Source organism: Phyllobates terribilis, unplaced genomic scaffold, assembly GCF_046119375.1.
Source record: "Phyllobates terribilis strain yellow unplaced genomic scaffold, ASM4611937v1 Scaffold_3__8_contigs__length_932513732, whole genome shotgun sequence".
NCBI lineage: Eukaryota > Metazoa > Chordata > Amphibia > Anura > Dendrobatidae > Phyllobates > Phyllobates terribilis.
Window position 1 is genome coordinate 377,064,210 of NW_027362763.1, and position 11,658 is coordinate 377,075,867.

Genomic DNA, 11,658 nt, shown 5'->3' on the forward strand with positions numbered 1-11,658 from the left:
TCCCTCATCCCGGTATGCATGGCACTCCATCCCTCATCCCCAATCCCGGCATGCGTGGCACCCCTCATCCCCAATCCCGGCATGCGTGGCACCCCTCATCCCCAATCCCGGCATGCGTGGCACCCCTCATCCCCAATCCCGGCATGCGTGGCACCCCTCATCCCCAATCCTTGTATGCCTGGCACCCCTCATCCCCAATCCCGGTATGCATGGCACCCCTCACCCCCAATCCCGGTATGCATGGCACCCCTCACCCCCAATCCCGGTATGCATGGCACCCCTCATTCCCAATCCCGGTATGCGTGGCACCCCTCACCCTCAATCCTGGTATGCATGGTCCCCTCACCCCCCCAATCCTGGTATGCATGGTCCCCTCAGCCCCCAATCCTGGTATGCGTGTTACCCCTCAACCCCCAATCCTGGTATGCATGGCACCCCTCACCCCCCAATCCTGGTATGCGTGGTACCCCTCACCCCCAATCCTGGTATGTGTGGTACCCCTCACCCCCAATCCTGGTATGTGTGGTACCCCTCACCCCCAATCCTGGTATGCGTGGTACCCCTCACCCCCAATCCTGGTATGTGTGGCACCCCTCACCCCCCAATCCTGGTATGTGTGGCACCCCTCACCCCCCAATCCTGGTATGCGTGGTACCCCTCACCCCCAATCCTGGTATGCGTGGTACCCCTCGCCCCCAATCCTGGTATGTGTGGTACCCCTCACCCCCAATCCTGGTATGTGTGGTACCCTTCACCCCCAATCCTTGTATGTGTGGTACCCTTCACCCCCAATCCTGGTATGTGTGGTACCCCTCACCCCCCAATCCTGGTATGTGTGGTACCCCTCACCCCCCAATCCTGATATATGCATGGTCCCCTTACCCCACAATCCTGTTATGTGTGGCCCCCTCATCCCTTTCACACTGTACACACATACAAAAAAAATAAACAGTTATACTCACCTTTCTTCTCTGTATTCCAGCGCTGCTGCGTCCTTTCTGCCGGAGTCCGGGGGAGGAGTGCGGCACCGGAGCACCGCGCTGTCCGGCGCCATTTTGCTGAAGACACACTGTAAATGTGTCTTCAGTAAAATGGCGCCGGATAGCGCAATGCGCACACGCTGGTCCGACGCCTTCACTCCGCCCCCAGTCTCCAGCAAAGAGAGGCGCCGCGGCAACGCTCCTCCCGGTCAGGTAAGTATGGCGCCGGAGATCGCGGTATGCGTTCAGTGTCTACGCATACCGCGCGATCTCCGGCGCCATACACTCCTCTTACCTGTAACGGCTGGATGCGGGTCTTCTCTCTGGAGCCAGACTGCGCATCACGCATGCGCAGTCTATCGAGGCTTCAGACAGAGACACGCATCCCGCCTTATATTATAGATGTAGTAGAGTTGTCTCTATATATGCATATGTAGCAGAGCTGTGTCTAAATCTGCTTATGTAGCAGATCTGTATGTGTCTATATGTGCTTGTAGCAGAGCTGTGTATGTCTATATGTGCATATATAGCAGAGCTGTGTGTGTCCATGTAAATTTAGCAGAGCTGTGTGTGTATAATACACACTCTGCAGAGAAACACTAACAATAGATTTATTACTTCCCTATTTTACCCTAGTACCCTAGTACATTAAAATTAGTGATAATGACCCCTCCACTTTACTTGGAAAGTTTTAATTAACAGGAAAAATGTTTTTTCTATTTTTTACTGTCTAAACCTGAGGAGTGTCTTATAGTAGTGTGCCTCTTACAGTCCAAAAAATACGGTAATTTGTCATGTTTTGTTGTTCATCTGAGGTTGTATTTACCTCATTTTAAAAAAATATTAAGGACCCACTTTTATTATTATGTCCTGATACGTAAATCCATCAAATTCAGGAGAAAAACTAAAGATTTTAAATCTGAACAAACCTTGGTTTATTCAGATGCAACTTTGTAAACTTGGCTCAAAAGAAGGATCACTGTCTCTTTAATGCAACCTACTGTATACTGTAGGTAATTGCCCTTTCAATGTCAAAGCTTTTTGATAGATTATATATTGATTTAAGGGGAACACATAAAGAGATTCATGATGCCCTAAACATGGGCAGCATGAATTAGACACTGTTATTTCAGCCATGTTTAGTTTCCTCTAAAAAACTTTTTTATGTTTCATAGGAAACATACTATGAAGTGCTTGCAGGGGTGATATGCATCTCAGATGACTAGTTCAAGAGGCATTCCCATGGGTATATAAGAAGAGACCTGTCAGTCTAGCAAAGTGGGGCAGGGCTTGGGTCCAGTCCCTTAAACCAGTCATCCCAAACGCATGGCCCTTGATCAACTTTGCATGGCTGCAATAATGCAGCTAGTGTTAGATTCATGCTGCCTGTTGTTTTAGCAGCATGAAGCTCCTGTCAGATTCCCTTTAAAAGGAAGCTTTTTATAGGTGGCAGTAGAAAGGCAATTTTCTTCTTAGTGTAGTAGAGCCTATTTGCATTATGAGAGCTTTCATTGAGTTGGATACTTTGAATGGAAATATACTGTTTAAATATTGTGATATATGGTAGCGAAACGGACAATTCAACTTCATCTGGGTTTTCAAGAAATCCTTTCTTTTGAGCTTCAAAACACAAAAATGATATACTTACAAGTGTAGCGTCATGCTATAAATAAACACTGAAAAAAACACCTTCTAACTACATGAAAATACAAAGTTTCATCATATTCTGTTAAAGGGAACCTGTCAAGTGAAAAATGCTATGAACCTGCAGATATGGAGTTAATCTGACTGACAGAAGCACAGCATTAGGACCGGCTGTCAGTCACTGCTGGGGGTGCTGTACAGCCCCTGCTCTCTGTACACAGAGCGGTGACTGAACCAGCTAGCACCACCCCTATGACTGAAATAGGAACACTGCTGGAAAGAATAAAGTTAATTTCCTCCCGGAAGCGGGTCTCTGAGTGCCGTCATCGGACATGTTCAGAATGCTATTAATCTGAAGATTAACCCCATATCTGCAGGTTAAAAGCATTTTTCATGTAACAGGTTTCCTTTAAATTACAATATATTTTATTTAACAGTGCTGTCTATGCTTTGAACATTGTCATTTATTATACAGCGTATAAGTAGAAGGTTGTCTTACTCTGTGGAAACCATAATTGAGATTGGAGTTTTTTTGTTTCAATATAGTGCTATACTAATTGTGATCAATATTTCATATTGAATGGATGGCTGACTGCACACAACCCAATATTCCAGACCATTTGATGATTCTCTTACTGTTACAATTTTCAGTATCATAATTTAACAATTGTGCAGTAAAAATTACTCAATGCAGTTATGATTTTCATTAGGAAAAGGAGTGAAAATCACCTTTGTATCCTTTGATTAGTTAGTTATTGAACTGTTTGTTTTACTATATACGTCTCCCTCTAGCCCGAAGACATCCCTGAAAAATTTATAGAGGAAACCATGCATGAATCACCTCAAAGAATTTTCAAAACAGTTCACAAACCAACATCTCAAGAATGTTCTCCACAGAAAGAATTTGCTTCAAATGATCCGGAGAACATAAATCATCATGACCTTTTCATAGCGGAATTTGTTGTCGTGATGGAATCAGATGATGATGAAATAATTGCCAAAAAATCTCAGACTCTGCCCTTTAAGGAAACAAAATATGAATTCAGAGAAACTCTTCAACAAGCAACAATGGAACAGACAAAAGTAACTCCATTAGAAGGAAAGGCTAATGAAATCTATGTCACTGGATCACAAGAGGACTGCCGAAGTGTTAGTGATCGAGAATCACAGGTACATGAAACGCTCTTTCTCTAACAATTATAACATATTTTACTATCTGATGTGATGCATTCTTTGAAGCAATGTACAAAATATAAAGTCTGTGCAAAATCCTGGCCTCATTATTAAATACACAGCAAGTCTCAAAGATGAGATCCTTATGACCTATATTATATACTATTATTTTTATCTTTGGAGAAAATATGAATGCAAACGCTAATAAAATATTTAAAAAAACTTAAAAATGTGTTCCATTACTTTTGTATTGATGACCTATTTCTAGGATAGGTCAACAACATCAGATTGGTAGTGGTATGATTCTCAGCACCCCACCGATCAGCTGTTCTCATTGCTTGCTTTGGTTGGATGATAGTATTTGGGGAGTTGGAAAGCTCAGCCCAGGGGTGGATCTACAGTACCAAGCAGCAGCCACTAGACAGTCGATGGTGCTTTGATATTCAGCTCCCTAACTGCTAATATCCAGCTGCTGAGAACAGCTGATTGATAGAAACCTGGAGTCAGACCTCCGCCAATCTGATATTGATGATCTATCCAGAGGATAGGTCATCTTATTATAAAAGTAGTAGAACAACCCTTTAACAAGTAAATTAAAATAAATACTAAAAACAGATTTCATGCCTTTATTATCACAGTAAGGCCAAGTTCGCATGCTCAGTATTTGGTCAGTATTTTACATGAGTACATGAGTAAGCCAAAATCATTAGTTGAACAATCTAAGAAGAGGAAAATTAGAAACACATGCACCGCTTCTGCATTTTTCACCCACTTCTTACTTTGGCTTACAAATGCTGATGTAAAATCCTGAACAAATATTGACTGTGTGAACATGGCCCTACAGTCATATGCATTTGACCTTAGAGAATCATGCATAATAACAAATCTGTGGCAAAATTAAGAGAATTGTAGAATTTTTTATCTTTTCGTATGCCAAGCTCCTATGTAGTTAGAAAGCAAGAAGGCACAGTCGTAAAAATGTAAAGTGCTTCTCTCACGGTAATACGGTTCGGAATCACTTAAGTATTCATTGCCTAATGAAAAGATGTGAACCTTTCTAATTTACTTTAACCCTAAAATCTTATTGCATTTAGTGAATGGAAACACTCGATGTTCACATTCAAAGGCTTTAGATTTTACAATATTTCTTAAAAAAATATTTAGATACGAGAGTGCTCCGTTATTGATACCTTTTAACTAACTAACTGGCTAACTGAAAAGATGGTAACAAATTGCAAGCTTTCGAGACTACTCAGGTCACTTCATATATATTTTCCCTGTAACAATATTTTTTGTGTTTTGTTTCAATGTGGATGATACCTGTTTATCTTGAGTCAAGACTGGAAAGGTCAAGAAAGAGATTTATGTTGTTGCTCTTGTGTATTTTAGCAACAGGAGGATTAGACTAGTGTTTTTCAACTCCAGTCCAAAAGTACCCACAGGAGGTTATATTTTTAGGATCTCCTTATAGGATCTCCTTAGTATTACGGATTTGAGAAGAGAAACAGTGAGCTGGATTGACAAAGTGTTTCAAACAGTTTGTTACAATATAACTGTGTCTATAATATAACCGGGGATGCGTGTCTCTGTCTAAAGCCTTTATAGACTGCGCTAGTGCGACACGCCTGTGCAGTCTGGCTCCAGACAGAAGCGCGCATGGAGCCGTTACAGGTAAGAGGAGTGTGTATGGAGCCGGAGATCACTGTATGCGTAGACACTGAACGCATACTGCGATCTCCGGCGCCATACTTACCTGACCGAGAGGAGCGTTGCCACTGCACCTCTCTTCGCTGGAGACCAGGGCAGGAGTGAGGCGTCGGAATCGGCGCATGCGCATAGTGCTATCCAGCGCCACTTTACTAAAGACACATTTGCGGTGTGTCTTCAGCAAAACAGCGCCAGACAGCGCATACTCCGGTGCCACACTCCTCCCCCGGCCTCCGGCACAACAGCACACAGCAGCGCTGGAGCACAGGGAAGAAAGGTGAGTATAAGTGTTTATTTTTTTGTATGTGTGTGCAGCGTGAAAGGGATTAGGGGTGCCATACATTCCAGGATTGGAGGGTGAGGGGGCCACACATACCAGGATTGGGGTGAGGGGACCATGCATACCAGGATGGAGGGATACCACACATACCAGGATTGGAGGGTGAGGGGACCATGCATACCAGGATTGTGGGGTGAGGGGACCATGCATACCAGGATTGGGTGGTGAAGGGACCATGCATACCAGGATTGGGGTGTGTGGGGACCATGCATACCAGGATTGTGGGGTGAGGGGATCATGCATACTAGGATGAGGGGTGCCACACATACCAGGATTGGGGGATGAGGGGACCATGCATAACAGGATTGGGGGGTGAGGGGTACCACACATACCAGGATTGGGGGGTGAGGGGACCATGCATACCAGGATGAGGGGTACCACACATACCATTATTGAGGGATGAGGGGACCATGCATACCAGGATTGAGGGGGTGAGGGGACCATGCATACCAAGATTGGGGGGTGAGGGGACCATGCATACCAGGATTGGGGGGTGAGGGAAACACGCATACCAGGATTGGTGGGGTGAGGGGACCATGCATACCAGGATGAGGGGTACCACACATACCAGGATTGGGGGGTGAGGGAACCATGCATACCAGGATTGGGGGGTGAGGGAACCATGCATACCAGGACTGGAGGGTGAAGGGACCATGCATACCAGGATTAGGGTGTGAGGGGTGCCATGCATACCAGAATAGGGATCAGTGGTACCATGCATACCAGGATGAGGGATGGGGTGCCATGCCAGGATTGGGGGGTGAGGAAACCATGCATACCAGGATTGGAGGGTGAGGGGACCATGCATACCAGGATTGGGGGGTGAGGGGACCACACATACCAGGATTGGGAGGGTGAGGGGACCATGCATACCAGGATGAGGGGTACCATAAATACCAGGATTGGGGGGTGAGGGGACCATGCATACCTGGATTGGAGGGTGAGGGGACCATGCATACCAGGATTGGGGGGTGAGGGGACCATGCATACCAGGATTGGGGTGTGAGGGGTGTCATGCATACCAGAATAGGGATGAAGGGTGCCATGCATATCAGGATGTGGGGTACCATGCATACCAGAATAGGTATGAGGGGTACCATGCATACCAGGATAAGTGATGGGGTGCCATGCATACCAGAATAAGGATGAGGGGTGCCATGCATACTAGAATGAGGGATTGGGTGCCATGCGTACCAGGATTTGGGGATGAGGAGGCCATACATACCAGGATGAGGGGTACCATACATATCAGGATAGGGATGAGGGGTACCATACATACCAGGATGAGGGATGGGGTGCCATGCATACCAGGATGAGGGGTACCATACATACCAGGATAGGGATGAGTGGTACCATACATGCCAGGATGAGGGATGGGGTGCCATGCATACCATGTTTGGGGGATGAGTGGTGCCATGCATGCCAGGATGAGGGATTGGGTACCATACATACCAGGATTGGAATGAGGGTGGCATGCATACCAAATTTAGGATGAGGGGGCCTTGCATACCAGGATTGGGATGAGGGGTGCAATGTATACCAGATTTGAAATGAGGGGTGCCATACATACCAGGATTGAGGATGAGGGGTGCCATGCATACCAGGATTGGGGATGAGGGGTGCCATGCATACCAGGGTAGGGATGAGGGGTGCCATGCATACCAGGATTTGGGATGAGGGGGCCATACATACCAGGATTGGGGATGGGGGGGCCATGCATACCAGGATAGAGATGTGGTGGGGCCATGCATACCAGGATTCGGATGAGGGGCCATGCATACCAGGATAGGGATGAGGGGTACCATGTATACCAGGATTGGGGATGAGGGGCCCATGCATACCGGGATAGGGATGAGGAGAGCTATGCATACGAGGATTGGGGATGAGGGAGCCATGCATACCAGAATTGGGGATGAGGGAGCCATGCATACCAGGATGAGGGGTGCCATGCATAACAGGATTGGGGGTGAGGGTGCCATGCATACCAGGATTGGAGATGAGGGGTGCCATGCATACCAAGATTGAGGATGAGGGAGCCATGTATACCAGGATTGGGAATGAGGGAGCCATGCATACCAGGATTGGGAATGAGGGGTGCCATGCATACCAGGATTGGGAATGAGGGGTGCCATGCTTACCAGGATTGGGGATGAGGGGTGCCATGCATACCAGGATTGGGGATGAGGGGTGCCATGCATACCAGGATTGGAGATGAGGGGTGCCATGCATACCAGGATTCGGATGAAGGGCCATGCATACCAGGATAGGGATGAGGAGTGTCGTGCATACCAGGATGGGGGTGAGGGGTGCCATGCATACCAGGATGAGGGATACCATGCATACCAGGATTAGGGGTGAGGGGTGCCATGCATTCCAGGATTGGGGGTGAGGGGTGCCATGCATACCAGGATAGGGATGAGGGGTGCCATGCATACCAGGATAGGGATGAGGAGTGCCATGCATACCAGAATGGGGATGAGGGGTGCCATGCATACCAGGATGGGGATGAAGGATGCCATGCATACCAGGATAGGATGGTGGGGACAGGATGGGGGCAGCATTGGAGACCATATACCAATAAAAATGCTCGCCACCCGGGCATAGAACGGGTTCAATAGCTAGTCTATAATATAACCAGGGATGTGTCCGTCTGTCCGAAGACTCTATAGATTACGCAAGCATGATGCACCTGCGCAGTCTGGCCCCAGGCAGAAGAACACATCCAGCCATTACAGATAAGAGGAGTATATAGCGCTGGAGATCGCCGTGTGTGTAGGCACTGAATGCATACCATGATCTCTGGTGCCATAAGTACATACCTGACCGGGATGAGTGTTGCCACAGCGACCCTGTTTGGGCCAGAGGCCTAGGTAGGAGTGCGGTGTCGGAATCATTGCATGTGTATAGCGCGCTGTCAGCCTTCATTTTAATGAAGACACATTTGCAGTGTGTAAAATGGCGCCGGACAGCACGGTATGGGCACATGCGTACTCAAGTTCCTTTTTCTTGAATACACTATGCACATGAGAGCAGGCGCTGATTCCAGATCCATTTTAGTAAAATGACGCGCTGCAGGGGAGCAATGGAAAAGTGAGTAGGAGTGTTTTTTTTTTTATTTAATTGATGGAGGATGGGGGAGCACAAAGCAGCATGGGGCCAGCACAAAGCAGCAGGGGTCCAGCACAAAGAGGCATGGGGCCAGCACAAAGCGGCATGGGGCCAGCACAAAGCAGCATGGGGCCAGCACAAGCAGCATGGGGCCAGCACATAACAGGATGGGACCAGCACATAACAGGATGGGACCAGCACATAACAGGATGGGGCCAGCAGATAACAGGATGGGGGAAGCACATAACATGATGGGGCAGCATATACCAATAAAAAAACAATATGTGTATTGATCAACTTTCTTTTGTATTTTCCGCAATATCGTAATTTGCAATCCAGAATAATATAATATCTGACTCTTCCTATCTCTATTGCTTCCATCTTCATTTAAGCTTAAAAGAAATAAAAACTATATTTTATCATCACTAATCTTTGCACACCTAGGGATAAAACAATGAATAGAATTGCTAGTATACAGTATAAGCAATGTTTTTAAAGCTATTATGCCTATGTGGTCTAATCTGCTATTTGCAGACTTTGTCCTTGACTACCAGATGAAAACCGCCATAAGCTTTTTTATCGATTTTATAAAATGTAGAAAATAAATGATGCAATAAATGATTCCAAAATATCAGCTTAGAGGTAGATATCAGAGAAATGGGAACTATTATTATAAGGCACAAAGTTGTAGATTCTGATGTGAAAAAACATAAAGGTAACTGTTGTCACTTTTGTGATCTTGAGCTTTGAATAAGAAATCAATGCTCAGTCACTATAAAATATATTAAAACAATGAATTGATGCACAATTTTGGATATAAATCAACATTTTGTTAAAAATGTGAATATTCAGTTTAAGAATATGTATTCACATATGGCACATTTATTTCAGAACTGTTTGCAATTCTTTGATACAACTGGAAGGGGTTTGTCAAAATGTATTTTCAATTATAGAAACTGACACTACCACATGTGAACATACAGTACAGACCAAAAGTTTGGACACACCTTCTCATTTAAAGATTTTTCTGTATTTTCTTGACTATGGAAATTGTACATTCACATTGAAGGCATCAAAACTATGAATTAACACATGTGGAATTATATACTTAACAAAAAAGTGTGAAACAAGTGAAAATATGTCTTATATTCTAGGCTCTTCAAAGCAGCCACCTTTTGCTTTGATGACTGCTTTGCACACTCTTGGCATTCTCTTGATGAGCTTCAAGAGGTAGTCACCGGAAATCGTCTTCCAACAATCTTGAAGGATTTCCCAGAGATGCTTAGCACTTGTTGGCCCTTTTGCCTTCACTCTGCGGTCCAGCTCACCCTAATCCATCTCGATTGGGTTCAGGTCATCTGGTGTAGCACCCCATCACTCTCCTTCTTGGTCAAATAGCCTGGAGGTGTGTTTGGGGTCATTGTCCTGTTGAAAAATGAATGATGGTCCAACTAAACGCAAACCGGATGGAATAGCATGCCGCTGCAAGATGCTGTGGTAGCCATGCTGGTTCAGTATGCCTTCAATTTTGAATAAATCCCCAAAAGTGTCACCAGCAAAGCACCCCCACACCATCACACCTCCTCCTCCATGCTTCACGGTGGGAACCAGGCATGTAGAGTCCATCCGTTCACCTTTTCTGCGTCGCACAAAGACACGGTGGTTGGAACCAAAGATCTCAAATTTGGACTCATCAGACCAAAACACAGATTTCCACTGGTCTAATGTCCATTCCTTGTGTTCTTTAGCCCAAACAAGTCTCTTCTGCTTGTTGCCTGTCCTTAGCAGTGGTTTCCTAGCAGCTATTTTACCATGAAGGCCTGCTGCACAAAGTCTCCTCTTAACAGTTGTTGAAGAGATGTGTCTGCTGCTAGAACTCTGTGTGGCATTGACCTGGTCTCTAATCTGAGCTGCTGTTAACCTGCAATTTCTGAGGCTGGTGACTCGGATAAACTTATCCTCAGAAGCAGAGGTGACTCTTGGTCTTCCTTTCCTGGGGCGGTCCTCATGTGAGCCAGTTTCTTTGTAGCGCTTGATGGTTTTTGCAACTGCACTTGGAGACACTTGCAAAGTTTTCCCAATTTTTCAGACTGACAGACCATCACTTCTTAAAGTAATGATGGCCACTCGTTTTTCTTTACTTAGCTGCTTTTTTCTTGCTATAATACAAATTCTAACAGTCTATTCAGTAGGACTATCAGCTGTGTCTCCACCAGACTTCTGCACAACACAACTGATGGTCCCAACCCCATTTATAAGGCAAGAAATCCCACTTATTAAACCTGACAGGGCACACCTGTGAAGTGAAAACCATTTCCGGTGACTACCTCTTGAAGCTCATCAAGAGAATGGAAAGAGTGTGCACAGCAGTCATCAAAGCAAAAGGTGGCTTCTTTGAAGAACCTAGCATATAAGACATATTTTCAGTTGTTTCACACTTTTTTGTTAAGTATATAATTCCACATGTGTTAATTCATAGTTTTGATGCCTTCAGTGTGAATGTACAATTTTCATAGTCATGAAAATACAGAAAAATCTTTAAATGAGAAGGTGTGTCCAAACTTTTGGTCTGTACTGTACACCAACTGATGTGAATTTCAACCTCGTCTTGATGAGGCTAATTTTCAATCTTACATTTTCATTTTTTTCTCACCTTGTTCCAAGAGCCATAACTGTTGTTTATCATTAAAAAATCCACATGTGGAC

At 45.2% G+C, this 11,658-nt stretch overlaps 1 protein-coding gene across 6 annotated transcripts in view; it reads left to right on the forward strand.

Annotated features, from left to right (window-relative positions):
- Positions 1-11,658, forward strand: part of MLIP (muscular LMNA interacting protein) — a 441,771-nt gene that overhangs the window by 274,302 nt on the left and 155,811 nt on the right. For all 6 annotated transcript variants that reach the window (XR_012318421.1, XR_012318420.1, XM_073675418.1 and 3 more), the window contains one exon: positions 3,417-3,794. Coding sequence is in view for 4 of the 6 variants with exons in the window: in XM_073675418.1 (XP_073531519.1) it covers positions 3,417-3,794 (378 nt within the window). In the remaining 2 variants the exon portion in view is untranslated. The remainder of the gene's footprint in view (positions 1-3,416; positions 3,795-11,658) is intronic.